At 40.4% G+C, this 17,514-nt stretch overlaps 1 protein-coding gene across 2 annotated transcripts in view; it reads left to right on the top strand.

The window, feature by feature from the left end:
• Positions 1-610: 610 nt before the first annotated feature.
• The window catches only part of ANK2 (ankyrin 2), a 238,209-nt gene continuing 221,305 nt past the window's right edge, over positions 611-17,514 (top strand). For both annotated transcript variants that reach the window (XM_061993135.1, XM_061993136.1), the window contains exon 1: positions 611-691. In XM_061993135.1, coding sequence (XP_061849119.1) covers positions 611-691 — 81 coding nt within the window. The remainder of the gene's footprint in view (positions 692-17,514) is intronic.

Below are 17,514 nucleotides of genomic sequence, written 5' to 3'. Positions count from 1 at the left end.
AGAACCCTTTCTTGGTGGAAATACTTTCTGTTTACTTTCCCGGATTTCTTTATTATAATAAACCAAGAAACAAAGCAAATAACAAACATCTGCTCAACAAGTGTTCAGGGAAAGTGTAACATATGATACTTATTCTTTTTGGTAGAAGAAATCAAAGTGCATAGTATGCATCTTTCACACTTAAGAGCTCCTTTTGACAGAGGACAACTGGAGAGACCTTAGCCTGGCCCAGCTTGCCCAGAGAGGCTGTGGCAGCCCCATCTCTGGAAGTGTTCAAGGGCAGTTTGGATGAGGCTGGGAACAACGTGGTCAGGTGGAAGGTGTCCCTGCACATAGCGAGGGGTTGGAACGAGATGAGCTTGGAAGTCCCTTTCAACCCAAACAACTCTGTCCTCCTAAGAGCATTCCTGCCGCCGGAGTGCCCGCGGGAGGCCGGGCTGCCGCTGCCCCGCTGCGCGTCCCCGGAGCTCCGCCGGTCCCCGCCCGCCGCCGCCGCTGCCACGGCAACGCCGGTCGCTGCGCCCGCCCCCGGCGGGTCCCACCCTCGGCAGCGCTGGGCGGCTGGAGGCTTTCATGGCACGGCTGGGCACTGGCAAACGTGCTCGCTAGGATGAACGAAGAGGCAGCTCAGAAAAGCGACAGCGGGGAGAAGTACAACGGCAGTAACCAGAGGAGGAAGAGACCCAAGAAGGTGGGGCCAGGGGCCGGGAGCGGTGTCAGGGAGCGGTGCCGGCTCGGAGCACGGCTCTCTCCTCCGTGGTCGGGCGGGAAAGCACGGGCAGGTAGCGCAAGCTGGTTGGGAGCTGTGATTCGGGCGAGGAAGGTGGGAGGTAGGCGGTGGGAGCAGGGTGCGGCAGCTCGGAGGAAGCCAAGGATGCAATTGCTGGGGGCGGCGAGTGGCTCGGTAGCCAACCTGCTGGTCCTCCGCAAGCGAGGAGGCTTCTCCATCTCTCGACGGGGAAATTGATAACGTTGCAATAACTGATAATGTTTAAGCAGAGAGTCCTTTCTGGCTTTTTAATTTTTTTTTGACAAGCAGCTGTCTGGTTTGTCCAGTTGGAGTTGGCTTCGTTAGGCAGTGGGTGTCTCTTGGCACGGGTTGCCCTGTGCTCCCTGTAAGAAAGAGCAGTTTATACAGAAGAAATAGAAAACCTGCACATGATAGTAATGACTTGTGTGCTCTGTCCCTTTCTTTTTTTTTTTCTTCAAGGAATATAGATGCACATTTATAAACCTTTAGTTTACCAGAGATGTTTCTTAGGTTATAAACAATCCTGGCTTTTGTACCACCTATGATAATTCAGTGATGCTAGTGAAAAATAATCAGGTGAAAATGTGAATTGTCCAGCCACACCCAGTTTTCATGGTACTTTCTCTCCGTGTCCAGTCTATCTTTCGTAAATGGTTAATTTGCAAGGTATAGTGTACCTGCTGCTTCAACTCCCTGCTTTGAGGTCATTGTTTTTTAATGGCTTTAATCATAGTCAACTATTTATTTCTGCTTGGTTTTTCTCTGATGTTTAAGAGGAAAATGTTGGTGGTTCTGCATAATTATGACATAAACTGGTTTACAGTTATTCCCCTCCCCCCTACTTTAATTGATATGATGTGAGTGACCCCATTGAAATGTGTGGGACTGTGTGCAGGATGAGGAAGACTATAATCCATACAAAGCATATTCACTGATGAATTCTTCAGTCCCTCATTTTGCATAGAATTTGCATGTTAACCAGCATGGTACATGAACACGACAAATTGCTACAAATGGAAATAATCTATAGAGCTGCAAACAGACACTTCTTGAAGGGCTCTTGTGAGGGTTTTGACCTGGTGAAGAAAAGCTATTTTGCAGTAGGTGACACTATTAGATCCCATTTTATCACTGAGGGAAGATTCTGTACATTTAACCTTAAGGACATGAGATAATCCAGTCTAAGAAAGAAATTGAACAAAAACATCCTTACCCCACCCCCCTGTGCTTGGAATATTGTCTGGATCTCCACACAGTGGGGGATTTTATATAGCATGTTGACCTTCTATTTAAGCACAACTGAGCAGCAGAGGGAATATCTGGTTTAAGACACCTCTGAATTGCAGAGGTTTATTTGTGTGGGTAGGTAAACCCATCTGAGGAAGCAAAAATCAAATGATCAAAACACTGCATGCCCTATGTTTTCATTTGATTGTTTGATAACCTAGGAACAATATCATCTTAGGGGAACGATTTTGGAGATCTAAGGAATCCAAGTTGGTGTCTCCATTTCTTCTTTTTTTATCCAGGTATATGTGGTTTCTCATTTTCCAAGTAAACTGACCCAGAGCCTTTCAAGGCTGAAACCTCAGTATATGTCACTGCTGCCAAATTACTGCTGAGAAGGCAGCTCTTAAATTGCATTTTCGTATTTGGAGTTTTCCAACAGCTGATGTATCTTCATTTTTCAAGAACGTATATAATGTTTGGATATCTTTTTAAAGTTATCTTTTACAACTGGAAAATATTAATTGGGTATTTTCAATTTAAAAATGTAACCCAAAAAATTCTGAACTGCTCCATTTGGATGCAATAGACATTGGTGTCTTTGGTCTGGTTTTACATTTGCTCTCCTGAAGCTTTACCCTTAGTAACTTCATAAGGAAAAACAGTTCCAGGCTTTAAGATTCCTTTTTAAATTATAGAAATTATCTTCTTAAAACCCAAAAATATTTTTTCGGGTGTTGTTTTTTTAATGAGAAAGAGAAACCCTGGAATAGCCAAGAGTACAAGAATTCCAGATTGAATTCCTCTGAGTTTTGAATAGGTAGGCACAGTTTCTTTTGAGAACAGAGGTGAAGGTGCCATGTGCAAGAGCTCCAAAATCAGAAGTCACATAGCCTGTTTTCAGGTCCTGAACTACTTTTGCTGAACAAAGCTGCATTGCACCATCTAGAATGCCCTCTATCTGTTCTATGGAAGTTGATCCCTTTTGTGTGGATAATTAAATATTAATTGAGCCTGATGAGTTTGATCTATGTATTGGGAGAGACTGAGAGAAAGACATCTCGGGTAGAGCATTCAGCTGGATCTTATGTATTCCAGGAGGATATTCTACCTAGGAAGCAGTACCTCAGTTGTTTTTTATGCACACACACACTTTGAAATGAAAAGACTTCAATTTCATCCCACTACAGGACATGAAAAAATGAAAATTTTGTAAAATGGAGTAAATTGCTACCCTCCCAATCCCAAATTCAATCCTTGTGTTGGTGTTTGTGGCTTTATGTGTTCCAGTGAGTCAGTGGGCTGCAGTAGGTTTGGGAATCCAACTTTGCATCCAGTTTTACTGTAGTACTTTGCCTATCTATGGTAACTGCTATATGGTGAATTTTGTGCTCCTGGCAAAAAAACCTCCCATGCTCAGTTTCTGTGTGCATCCAGCCATAGGGTCAGAGAGCTTAGGGTGCATTCTGCTGGAGGTAGAAGTGAGTAGATTGGCCTCATGCTGTTGCTGGCATAGCTGCATGGAAACCCAGCGAGAGCAGCACTGGGTGTGTGTCCGTCTTCTTGCCTTGGCAGGTGGTGTGCCATTTGTGTAGAAGGAGTAGCACAGCAAGTGAATAGGAGTTCAGAATGTTAGTTTCTTGAAGCCTCTTCTGTATTTTGTCAACTGTATTGTGAATCACCCAAGTACCAAATTCCTGTAGTTCCTTTAAGGGTAGTTGTCTTCATCACGGAGTGTTTAAGATGAAAACCAACTACTAATTGTTGTCATGCAGAAAACAAACCATACCTAGGGCTAAAAAAATGCACTGATGGAAAAGAGTTTCCAGAAACCACAGGTTCTTACTCCAGTGGCTGTAAAGCACACACCATTGATGCACCGATGAAAAACAATCCATTTTGGCTTGTTGCAAAGTTCTAGTCTTATCACTTATAATGCTCATTCTTTAAGAGAAATCAAAATCTCGGAGTCAGGATCATGCTATAAAAGACTCAGATGAAGACGTAATGCTGATTTAAGGGAAGACAAATGGGACTTTTTTTTCCTAATTGCTAAGCATCATCCGTTATTTTAAGTGAATCTATGGAAAAAGTTAAGTTGATTGTATTAGGTGAGGTACTTCCAGTGGAAGTTGTATACTTGCTTATGGAATGATTACCGTGTAGAAGCTAATGCTCTTAATTAATTTTGATTACTTAAGACTATTCATTCCATGAATAAGGTAATCAAGACTTGTGTTGGAATACAAGTGCAATGATAGTCACTTATGTTCAAGAACAAAAATCCAAAGGTACACAAAGCACGTAGAGAGAGATTGCTGGAAGAGAGAGCTTGTCTCATGAAAAAAACTAGAAAAAGCTTGTCTTTAGTGTGCAAAAGCAAAAGGCTATCTGAGGGGAAAAGGAAGTGAGGCTCTTCAGCTGCCTTCTAATAGGTTTAAGCAGGTAAAGAGCCAAGAGGAACCGGATTAATTATGAATGAGATGTGATTTCTCTAACATATCGCTAGAGTGGATTCAACTGAAGGAGATCCCTCTCACTCCCATGTTCCTGTGTCTTCACCTGTGTCATTTATGGTGCTATGATAGTATTATACAACAGTTTATTTGATAGTAATTATGACCAAGTATTAAAAAATGTTTGTTTACTTGGTTATTTAACTCTTTCAGCTACCAAATGTGGTGGAAAATTGAATACCATCAGAAGTAAAATTTGAACTATTGTCCATCTCACTAAAATTAGTATGGGGACTTACATAACAGCAGTGTCCTATCTGTGTTTCTAATTGGTGGTATTTCCTCTGAAGTGCCTTTATTTCACACTAGTGCAATCCCTCTTAGCTTTCTCTTGTTGCTGCTGTTTCCCTCGCTGTCCCATTATTACTAGTGACAGACAAGTAGCTGCACTGTTTGGTGATCCAATTGAGAAGAAATCAGTATACTAAGATCACATCCTTTAGTTTTAGAAGAAAGGTTTTCCTTCAGATGGTATGCAATAAATGGAAAAGGCAGAAAATGCTAGGCTATCTAAAAGGCTTTATCTCACAGCAAAAGTAGTTGAAAGTTAACCCAACTCACTGATGTTTGATGTTGTTAATGTTACTAGTAACATACCTTCCCCCAAGTCTGGAAAGTTTTATTCTTCTTTCAGCTGAACCATTTTTAGAAAACTGTAACTGCCTTGCTTTCAGTTGGGTTAATCTATTTTATGTGGAAATAAACAGAGACATGGAAAGAAGAGAATAGATGGAGAAAAAGACAACATTTTAGGTCATGGAAGTAAAAATTTGTAAAGAAACTGTTAAGGATGGAACCAGACATATTCGTAAATGTCTGCACTGTATTTCCACGTGGCTTGCACTATCATAAATCTGATGCAACTCCACTGATAGTGTTGCATTGGTGACATTGGGTTTTGCTTGTTCCATTTGCCCTTTCTTCCTATCACAAGGCTTCTAGCACATTTTGTGCCAAGTGTAAAACCAATGTCGTAGCTACAAATGTATTTTTTCTTCTCTCCTTCCTTGCCTGTCTCCTCTGACTTTATTTGCTATGTGTAATGGTAACAGTACAAAAATGCTGTGTATTTGTCTCAGTGTGAGATAAAGCACCTCATCTCTGTGTCACTAATTGCCACAGAGCAACCATTGCTTTTGATGATTGCATCAGCACAATGCCCTGTACTTCTCTCTACAGCAGCCCCATGGTGGGTGACACTCTGGAGAAATAATTAACATTTACTTAGAGCAATGAGATGAGGAAAATAATGACAGGCAATATAGCTGATAATCTGGAGCAGAGCATCTTGGGTGGTGATGGTGGTTGTTTTTGTAACATTATAAAGCCTCTAAGACAGAGAGAGCATGGGATACTGGCTGTGTGGCTGAGCCTGACCTTTTGGGATCTTTATGTTTTAGTATAGCAGGATCACATCAAACATTGTTGTGGTTTGTTGACTTGATGGAATAAGTAATGGACACGTTTTAGAATTGACACAGCTACTTATAAGGTTACATGTATTCATTGCTGGCTTTGAAGTTAATATATCTATTGCTTTCAAAAATATTGGTAGTTTGGGTGTGGTTTTTTTAATAGAGTAATGGAAACCTACAAATCTAGCAGGTTTGTGCAAGTGCTACATTTCACAGATTAAATACTGTGAAGTTAACAAGGAGGCAATGATCTGGATAAGAGGGGTGAGTTTTTTACAGACCCACATGATGTGGTGAGCCTGCATCTGCCTGGCACACATTCTGGGCTCCCCATTTATTGTTTGCAGTTCTTGCTCATTTTCACCAATGTTTGGCAAACATCAATTGAGTCAGAGAATCAAGTCCCTTTCTTCCCAGCCAGCTTCCCTTTCTCCCCGCAGGGTGCCTAAGGCTGTCAAGCATTACACATATTGTATCGCATTTGCACATCTTGCAGCCTCGTCACGCCTTCCTGCAGGTGGACGGTGACACAGGCTGAGCTGGGCTTTCAGAAGGCAGCTTTAAGCTGCCTGGCCTGGCTCTCTGGAGACCCAGTGATCCATGCTGGAGGCAGCCGCATGCATTCTCTCTGCTTCCCCTCCTGCTGGTTCTGCTGCAGCGAATGTATGATGGAAGAGCATCTGGAAGAAGGATTTTGGCAACAAGATAAGTCAATGAGAAGGCCTGATGCTTATAAATCTGTCCCCAGTGAGCATTCTGTTTGGCTTTCTGCAAAGTTTTGTTTTTCTTTTTAAAATCCTAGCCATCAAGCCAGCACTGGACTGTTTCCCTCTTCAGGCAATCCCCATTCAGCAAGATGTGTACACAAGGCCTGACTTGAGCTGCAGTCTGGGACTGTACAGGTCGCTGCTTATGTTCTCTGCCTCTCTGACCTGCCTGTCCCAATCAGAGAGGGCATGGGATTTGCAGCCCTGTGCCCCTGCCTCCACAGAGCACGTTGTGTTGAGGCTTTAGATAGATGGCATTTCTGGCTAGGAAAGTTTTTTCTGCTCTACAAATTGAGTTTGAGCATGCAGATCTTTAAGTTAGATGCTGACAGCCCTGGAGCTCCAAAATTCAAGGAACGGAGGGAGGCCAAGAAAATAATAAGATGGCTAGAGGCTCTTACATCCTCATTTATTTGCAAGAATTAATTATTTCTAAATCTTTAATAGCTGATCAAGTGGACTGCTTTTGTCACGGTGACAGAAATTGCTGAGATGAAAGTTTGAACTTGCTCTTACTATTCCGACACTGTGTAGGAATAATTCAGTATTTCCATACTTCATTTTCAGTAGAAATTTGTTATTCGTTCAGTGTGATCCTAGTAGTTTTGCATTTTCTGCTTTATTTCCACTTGATTTTATTGTACTCTGGCACGAAGTAGAGGAGGGAAATACTTTTTTTAAGAACTCCATGGAGATTAAGGCTTCCTCAGAGTAGTTTCTAGAATTGCATGTGAGAACTAGTGAATTGCTTCAGGTCACTTCATAAACAATTCACTGTTGAAAATACCTGTAATTAATTTTCAAATTCATCTTTCTGTCTTGTGAATGTGATTTTGGAGGATGGAAATGTAGTGTTACATCCTTGCCCTTTAAACAAAAAGGCAGTGTATCCTTACAGGCATTGCAAGTCAAATGTGTGGGCAGTGATTAGCCTTCCCCAAACCTTCTTGAAGTAAAAATCTTTGAGCACATAGCAACTGAGGGAGTCAAAAGTAGATGCCTCCCCATATTATCTCACCTTTTCCATAGCTGCTTCCAGTTAGCCTATAGTTGAGTTCCATACAGGCAAATAATTTGTAACCTTCTTATATTTTCTGAGTTTAGGTCGCACACACACACACACAAATTCAGTCTGTGAATGAAGTGCTCTCTGGAGAACAGGATTAGCTCCTAAGGAAATGATAGAGTAAATGACAGTAATTGCAGTTTGAAATGATTTTCTAGGTTGAGCAGCATAGAGGATTCTGCCAAAGGCTATGTATTTCAGAAGTGATTGGTTGCTTTTATTTGTTTCTTCCAATCTTGGATAGTATGTGTTTATCTTATGCTATAGTACTGGATCTGATCAGAGTGAGTGTATGGATTGAAATTGACACAGTTTCCTGTGACAATTTAGCTTCATGATCAATTAAATCTGCTAATTGTTCCACTGCTAGGCTGTCTTGATAAGGCAGTATTTGAAGTACGTGCCAACATAGTCGAGGCCATGAAGAACATTGGTGATAGTTTTGAAATACATAAATGAAAATGTGAACTGATGAAATTGATAAACCATTTTTACCCCTCTGTAGAAGACAGGATTCCGAACCTTGTTTGTCTCTTACTGTGTTAAAAATCATTCCACTTTCCTGTGACCAAAAGACTCTGCTAGTCACTCTTTTAAATGTTTTAAATGTCTAATACATTGTGTGTCTTTCAATATCAGAGAGCAGATGTCAATGTATAAATGTCAAGAAACAGTGGCAGTTATTCATCATGCAAACCATTAGAAACCTAATCTGACTGTCTTGGTACATAGATGGCTATGATCCAATAAAAAAAAGAATGAATAGGCATAAACATCAGGAGTGGGTTGTGTATGTACGCATTTGGATATATTTCAGCCTGTTGGGGTGTGTTTTATTTGGGTACATGGCAACTGAACACAGTGGGCCACAGTCACTACTGGATGTCAGCGTAGGTTTGTTAGAGCTGGCAGGGACTCTGCCAGCTTTCATCAGCTGAGGATCTGGTCTCTTGTTGCTGGGTACCTATGCAACAGAGCAGAGCGTAGTGAATATCAGGCAGCAGAAGCACTGGAATGGGCACAGCTTTTCCAATCAAACTATGATTCATGCTCATTAGCTTTGAAACATTGAAGAAAGAAGCTTTATGAGCTGGCTTTTCCATTTGTGCTTTAACTGCTTTACTCATACTGAAGACAGTGTGATGACTACAGCATTCCCAAAAACAAGTGAAAAAAAGATGGGAAACGTGTTCTGGGCTTTATCTAAAGGTCGCTGCCCTGGCCAGGACCTCCTGCTCCGGTTAGAGGTCATGGCCTCCCAGTGAGCCACTGGAGCTACCCGTAGCCTGTCATTTTGTGTCAAATGCAAGTTAAATTGGTTAAGTGTAGAGCTGTTACACGTTTCCTTTGGTGCACTTACAGTTGGTGTAGGGTATCCTCCCCCTGTACCTTGTGCTCCCTGTGTGAAAGAGGAGCACAGCTTTTGTTGTCACATTGATTTTTAATTAACTGTTTCGGATGGTGCAAAAGGTATTTTCTTAAGGAAGCCCAGGCACTTGCAGAGCTCACAATCACAGCGATTGTGTTTGAAGGAATATATGTGGAGGGGCTTATGGTTAACTGTATTTGACTCTGTGTATTTGTACGTGCCTCTCTCCCTTTGGGTTGTCAGCAGAGCTGCTTTTTTCACAGCATCATCACCAACAGAAGCAGCAGGTGATGGCTTTTGATTGTAAAACAGCTGCCGTGAATTCATTATGTGCTAATGTAGACTTTAAGATACCAGATTGTTCCTTTGCAGGATAAGCTTAGGCGTGTGGCCCATTTGAAGTGTAGTTGATGGCAGTTACGATAGTGATGTACAACATGCCTTTCCTAGAAATCATTGTTATAAACCAGTTGCCACCTCTGAACAGAAATAATAGAATCTGGCTCATATTTGTACAGCAGTTAGATTAATGATATGCCAAATTTTTTGTGAATGAACAAAAAAATCCCTCTGGAAATCTCTTTTGCACAATGGAGCTTCATCCAAATGGAAATCAGATACATTTGATTAAAAAAGACAATCGCTAAATGAAAGTGGAAAATACGATTAATGAGCAGCACCTTTTTAATTGACGTAATTGGAATGACTAAGATACAGTTACAAACCAGCTGACTGTGAGTTAGAGTGAATGAAGCTTTATGCTGGAGGCCAGATAATGGATCATTCCTGTGACTAAGTGACGCTTGGACTCGGACCTTTGTTTATTTTCTCCCATTTGTCCTCTTGAGAGGATTAATATGATGGGTTTTTTTTTTTTTCACCCAAGGAGGGAACAAATGGTTAACATTTTGTAGAACCCTTCTGAGGAAATAGATCATAGAATCATAGAATGGTAGGGGTTGGAAGGGACCTCCAGAGATCATCCAGTCCAGTCCCCCTGCAGAAGCATGTCAACCTAGATCAGGTCGCATAGGAACATGTTCAGGCAGGTCTTTAAGACCTCCAAGGAAGGAGACTCCACACCCTCCCTGGGCAGCCTGTGCCAGGGCTCCCTCATCCTCACAGTGAAATAGCTTTTTCCTAGGTTTAAGTGGAACTTTTTGTGTTCCAGTTTCATTCCATTACTCCTTGTCCTGTTGCTAGGTACCACAGAAAAAAGGGATGCCCCAACCTCCTGACACCCACCATTTAGATATTTGTAAATATTAATGGGAGCCCCCCCCCAATCTTTTCTTTTCTCGACTAAACCGCCCCAGTTCCTGCAGCTTTTCCTCATAAGAAAGATGTTCCATATCCCTGATCATCTTGGTGGCCCTGCACTGGACTCTGTCCAGCACTTCCCTGTCCCTCTTGAGCTGAGGAGCCCAGAACTGGACACAGGACTCCAGATGAGGCCTCACCAGGGCAGAGTAAAGGGGGAGAAGAACCTCCCTCGACCTGCTGGCCACACTCTTCTTGATGCATCCCAGGATGCCATTGGCCTTCTTGGCCACGAGGGCACATTGCTGGCTCATATTTAGTTTATTATCAATCAGGACTCCCAGGTCTCTCTCTGCAGAGCTGCTCTCCAGCAGGTCAATCCCCAGCCTGTACTGATGCATGGGGTTGTTCCTTCCCAGATGCAGGATCCTGTAGTTGATCTCCCTGAAAAAGAAACCCTTGTTCATACAGAGAGAAACCGAACACTTCAGATGGAGATAGTTTCTAGTCTCCCAAGTCTGGATGTCAGAAGTCTAGTCCCAAGTCATACAGTAGGCTGCGGTTTGACACATGCTGTAAGACGGCACTGCCACCAGTTGAATGGGGCATAGCTTGTTCTTCCTGAGGGTGACAGTAAGAAATTGATCTGACTGGAGCTCCCTTCTCCTGATTTATAGAGGAGACAGGATGATAAGGGATGGAAATGAGCAACTGGGAAGGGAGAGATTGTGTAGCTGTTTTTATGTGACAGTTTCAGTGCTTGAGTAGATGATCAGAGAGAAAAATCTAGATATATTTTACTATTATATAGTTATAAAAAACTTTTATTAGAACAGTATGAAAAGCACAAAATCATTTCGTGTTTTTTTCTGTATAAAATGTGGTTTGTAGGAATAAAAAAAAAAACGAGAGTGCAATTTACATTACTGTAAGGCATGATTCAACCCATGGAGATCGGGCTGCCATTCTAATAACTGTGATAGTAATATACAGTCATTTTCTCTAATAACATTTTTCATCATTGCAGCTAATGTGCTTTATAGAATAAAACTGGTATTAGTGCCTTATTGCTTTGCAATGGTTTGCCCAGGGCAGCCTTAGGTGTGAGTGCCAGAGCAAGGCCGAGAACCTGGTGACCCTTAGGTCTCCTGCCTGTCCTCCACCACTCAGGACCAGCTTCAAGGGCCTTTATTCCCCACACCCCCACTTTTTAAAAACCCTGCCTCTTCTTTTTGCTATCCCACTGTCTTTTTGTCTGAGGTTACACAAAGTGTTCGGGGACTCGGTTACTTTTAACAATTGTATCTTGAGATGTGGCCTGGGAAGCAGACTCTTATTTTAGTTGCATTCAGACAAAACCCACAACTCACTTTCAGAGCCTGTGTCAAAACTTGCTGACGTTAATGGAAGGATTTCCATTTGCTTCAGTAATTTTACAGCCTTCACTAATTTTGACTGCCTTTTAATGGCTTTGAAATTCAGCCCATCAGGAATGAGCTGAGTATTTCCTTGATGTTTATGTCATGTAGCAACATTAATAGCTGAATTAGGGCTAATTTTCAGTACACTTAGAGCTTGGACTGATAAATTCTAGATCCCAGTCTTTAATTCATCTCTGGAAAATTTTTCCTTGTTACTTAGTAAAATTATCTAGATGGTTTTATTGCAGTAGTAATGACAAGCATTAGTATATATTGATGTTTGTGGAACATATAATACCATCAGTTTGTTTCTCAGCTTGTGCCATAAAATTCAGCAAACAGATACCTGTAGAAACATACAGATACTTATCTTATTGAAGCACATAATTCACTTTTAAAATAGAAAAGTCGTGCTCAGCCTAGCTAAATCTCGGAAGTAAGAATTGAATAAGTCCATCAAGTACTGCCTTGAGGTGGGAAATGTGTGTGGGGATTATTTATTCCAGATGGCATTAAACCAATTTCTTCTGGAAAGAGTTGATTATTTTCACTGTTTTAAGAGCAATACATCAAACAGACACTCTCACGTCTGCCTATTGTCAGTTGTTTTGAATTTCACTTATGCCATTGTCATGACCCAGAATTATATTTCTCCTGCTTTAGTCCATAGCAAAGCACACCTCACTGTTCTGTCACATGTGGCACTCAAGCATTTTACTCCTTTTTAAAGGCATTGTCAAACTCTAAAGATATGTTAGTAGCAGAATTTTTCTGAAGATTACCAGAGCTCTCAGTAAGAAGAAAGCTGGAATTAGACACAAGCAAGGAAGTTGATTAGATGAGCCATTATTTTACTGGAAATTCAGTTATTTTGTTGCCTAGTTGTAGTATCATTGTCTTAATTATTGGCACTGAGGTCAATATGTGAACAATTCTGCAGTAAAGTTGTGTAAATTTATAACAAACCGTAAGATTAACATGAACTTTTGGATGACATATAAATAGAAGTGTATGGGGATGTGGTGTTAAACACCAGAAGCAATTCAGACATAAAATAATGGTTCAAAAAATAGCCTGTCTTGGTAGTGCAGTAAAATGGAAAAGTAGGCCTGAAGGATTATGCTATGAAAAGCCCACTGCAGTGAGTACTTGGCCCCAGAAGAATCTGCATATCTCAACCAGAGGACAGCAAGAGAAGTTGCTACACATGCTATTTGCTGTTCCTTTTCCTATTAGCCTACCAGGAAAACAGACCTACATTTTAGACAGAAAAAAGGAAAAACAGGCCACAAGCAGCAATGGTTTGACTTAGATTTATAGAAGGTGAAGTAAGCAAGATTCTTGCTACCCTGTGATAACTGTTCGACATGTAATGAAAATAAAAGATCTTTTCAAAGCTTGTTTGCTGTCTCTGATAAGGAAAGACTCCAAATGTGATGAGGAATCAGTAGCTGGTGCACGGTAAAATCAACTTACTTAAAAATCTTTAAGTATCAGGTTCCCCCTTTGTAACCTGCAGAGTTCTGTTTCACTAGTTTCCTAAAAGCCTCCCAGTGTTGCTGGAAATATAGGGAAATAGGGATGAGTTTTTGGAAAGTCAGGCTGCATGATTGCTTCCAAAACAGGAATTGAGGTGTTTACTTCTTGTGCCTGAAGTTGAAAATTCTGGTGCTATTACATGAGACAAGACCCCTAATGTGTGAAAAGTTTAGTGTGACTGTTTTGAGGAGTTTGTTTCCCATAGTCAGAAGATGACTTCAGGAAGATATTTATGCTGTTCCACATTGCTGAAAGCCTTAATCAGCATTTTTGGTGTACAGATATTGCAATCTTATGGATGACCTAAAATACGGTATATAAATGTAGTGCTCCAAGGACAACAGAGGGAGCACGTTAACTGGCAGAAGCTTTTGCAACAACTTCACTTAGAGCTGAGATTTCATTTTAAGACAGACAATGAGCTTTTCTCCTTACAGGGCTAACATCAAGGATATGGATGACGTTATTGGATGCCTATGCTAACACAGAATTGGCTTTTACTGTTTTCCTGTGATTGGTGTCCAGAATATCAATCTCATGTTGGCTGTGGTCAAGAGTAGTGGGAAGGGCAACGCTATATGAAGACAGCTGTGAGTACTAGATGAGTGTGGAGCAGATGAGCTCAGGAGCTGCCCTGGGGGCTGCATTTGCAGAGTGAGGTTCAGATGCAGAAGAATTATAAAGAAAATTCCAGATGTTGAAAGCCCTTAGAAATAATGGAAGAGGTTATTTGGGAGTATGGGGCAGTAACCAGTGTGATTGTAAGGAATGAAAAACTCTCTTAGGTAAACAAATTGGTGTACTAGTAACTTTACTTACAAATGAGTACATTCTTATTCTGGAGAGCATGCTGCCATTTATGAATTTTGCTTGTATGCCAAAGCTCACTGTACAGTCTTTGTTGTCAGAACAGCAGAGGGGAGTATGTGTTTCAAAAAAATCAAGGAAGGCCTTAGCAGGAAGTGCCAAACTTCTTGATAAAAGTATTGCTTCTTTTTTATTTCACAAATACAGCTATAAATGTAAACATTTGTTCTGTTACTCACAGAAAAGAACAAAATCTTAAAATTCCACATTAATGAAATTTTGTCTTACAAAACATTTCAGAGCAGAGGTGAGAGAAATGTGCTTTCTTTACATTGATCTCATTGTGCATCTGTGGAAATTGACATAAATCTTCATGTTTGGCTGCAAACTTAGGTTCAAATGATTGCTCAAGTGCTTTGTCCACTCCAACCCTGTAACGTTGTGCCATGTAGAGCTCAGTGATTTTTTTTTCTTAAGTAGTTAAATGCCTTCAATGTGTCTGTCTTCCTGAATAAAGACATATTTCTTCAGCTATTCTAAATGACAAAATGCTTCTGTAGTCTCTGGGCATTCACTAACTGCAGAGGTTTCACAATTGGATGGCTGGCACATAATCTAATTTCAATGATGCAGAATGGAGACCCACAGAAGAAAAAAAATATGGGAAGGTTTTTAGGAAAATAACTTGAAATCCAAAAAGGCACAACATTTTGAAGATAATTCCATTTTGTTTCTGAAAAATATCAGGGTTTTGCCAGCATATCTTCTTTTAGACATAATTTTGAAAATATGATTTGTCATTCCTTTTCCATCATCCTTTCTCTGGATATTTTTAAAGGATATGCCTAAAATCCTTATCCAAATTGACTTGGCTGCTAGCCAGGTGTTTAGTTCACAAATTAGCACAGCTTTTGTCCTCCTGCCAGTTGTATTGTAACCGCTGTGGAGGTGCTGGGCTTGCTGAGAGCAGGTATCACAGCAGTGGTGGCAATCTGGGCATCAGCAGCTGCACTGCCAAGATGAATGAGCAGCAGCTTCACCATCCAGCAGCAGCTTCCCTGCTCACCTTTGCAGCCTTTACTAGAAAAGATTCCCTTCACCACCTCATCGCCAGTCTTTAATAAACTGACCTTTATAAATGTGAGATCTCTGCTAATTTTTGCATGTTTGATGCCATACATTGATGTATACATTTTTATACAGATCATGAAATTTTATGTTGTTCATATTAAGCACACTGGTTGTGGAGAGTTCAGCATTCGTTCTAAGAACACAGATGTAACATATACACACTATTCTTTATTGGTTCTTAGTGATCTTGATATGTACAGAAGCAACAGTAAAACTATTACCAGTATGAAGTATTTGGTTTGCATAACATGTGTCTCTGGGCAACAACATAATGTTAAATATTTCTGCTTAAACCATTTTGCAATAGTTATATTAACAAGAGGGAGGTATATTTGAAGTTTCACCCAGTCTCTGCAATCAGTGATTGATCTTCTAGGATGGTGAGCACTGGCTTTCGCACTGAGAATACCAATTTGTGGATAGGTTTTCAGACATATTTTGGGATAAGAGCTTAATTGCCCAGGTTCTTCTTGGTGTATATATTAACTGTACATATTAAAAAGAGAGCTTCCAGCAAGGAATGAAAGAGTTCTTGGGTTTCAGGGACATGAGCAAATATGATATTAAAAATATATGTGTGGTTTCTCTCAGATTTTCAAGGCTTAAGAGTTAACCTTTTATGCAGGATAAACTGCAGAGCTTTCTCAACTGCCTAGGGCATTGCTTCTGGCTACAAGTATTTTGAAGAAATGTTTTGTGTTATCCTGAACAGTTAGTGCAGAAGGGACAGAACAAAGTTGCAGACTCAGATGAGACCACCTATGCTTCAGTGCCATGCTGTCACAGGGATAGCCTATGAGTAATTTTACACCTGTAACATTATTGCCAGCTATCAAAAATTCTGTTCTCTTGTAATTTTATGTTTTTAATATACCTTATTTTGATTTAAAATTAATAAATTAATAAACCATGTCTTGTGTAGTAAATTTTCAGACTGAGTGGGAACCATGTCTCAGTTTAACTCTGGGTTTGGAAATGAAAATTTCCAGGACTCCAGACAGCCAAAAGAGAGTAGCCTGAATAGGAACTGGAGGTGCCTGGGCTGAAAAACAGCCATATGAGAAAGGAAGGAAACAAGGGAGCTTTGCCATTGTTTGAGCAGAAATCAATATAAATGGGACTTCTTTGGGGAAATTCCCAGCCAGCTCTATCTATAACCCCTTTGATATATATACAAGTAAAGCACTAAAACATCTGTGATTTCGTGTTTAGTAGTAACATTTTTTCTGATTCTAGGTAGAGCTCATTTGCCATCTTGGCAGTCAGCACTTGGCTGAAGCAGAGATGCTAGTAAGTTGCATTTGAAGGGAATCTGACAGATAAGTCTGAACCAGAAGACTGATGACTTCCTCAGAGTTTGATTTTTTGGAAAGAATTTCATTTTGCCACTAGAAGTTTGAGCTTGCTGAATGACTCTACAAGACTGGACGACAGTAAGAATGAATTAAGAGTTTTTATAGAAAGTGAATGAAAGATACTAGTACAAAATATCAGATTAAGCAGTTCTGGCCTAACAAAATTTTCTGCTACAGTCTTGGGTCTTGTTTTTGAAGTTCAAGGAGAGGCACAAATTTAGTATAGCCATAAAAACTCAATTCTATGATATTATCAACTATAGTCTTTTCAGTAGAGATGATGGTCAATGTCATAATACAAAACACTATTAATGTCTCCTGTAATAATATGCAAAATTTGATAACCCAGACTTTACATAGATGATTTCAAATTGGAGCAGAGCAGTAAAGGCCATTGAGGACGCTTGGGAAAAGGAGCCTGTTTTGTAAGAGATTAACATGATGACACAGACAGTAAATAGATACAATTTTTCTGTGATTAAATTTAGACCTGAAGTTACAGTATTTGTAACCATTTGAATAATGAGCTTTTGAAGGAACTCTTTGCTAATTGAGGCAAGTAAGTTCTCTATCTTAGCATGGAGTCAAATAAATGTATGGCAAGGAGTGGATAATGTGTTGCTTACAATATAAGGAGACTGGACCTGGAGACCAAAGACACCCCACGGCATGCATATAAAGTCAGAAATCTTGGAACAAACAAGTTTGTGCAGTTTTCTGAGTAGAGGAGCTGTTCATTTTATTGTGGCGGTGTGCAGCCATCATAGGCAATAGAGTGGTTAATTAAATTGGTTTTTTTAGGTTTACTACAAGATCTGATTCATTCATGTCTGTTGATTCCGGATTGCATCAGAAGGAAATGTCTTTATAGGTCAATGGCTTGTGATAAA

Source organism: Colius striatus, chromosome 3 (assembly GCF_028858725.1).
Source record: "Colius striatus isolate bColStr4 chromosome 3, bColStr4.1.hap1, whole genome shotgun sequence".
NCBI lineage: Eukaryota > Metazoa > Chordata > Aves > Coliiformes > Coliidae > Colius > Colius striatus.
This window is presented reverse-complemented; position numbering and strand designations above follow the sequence as displayed.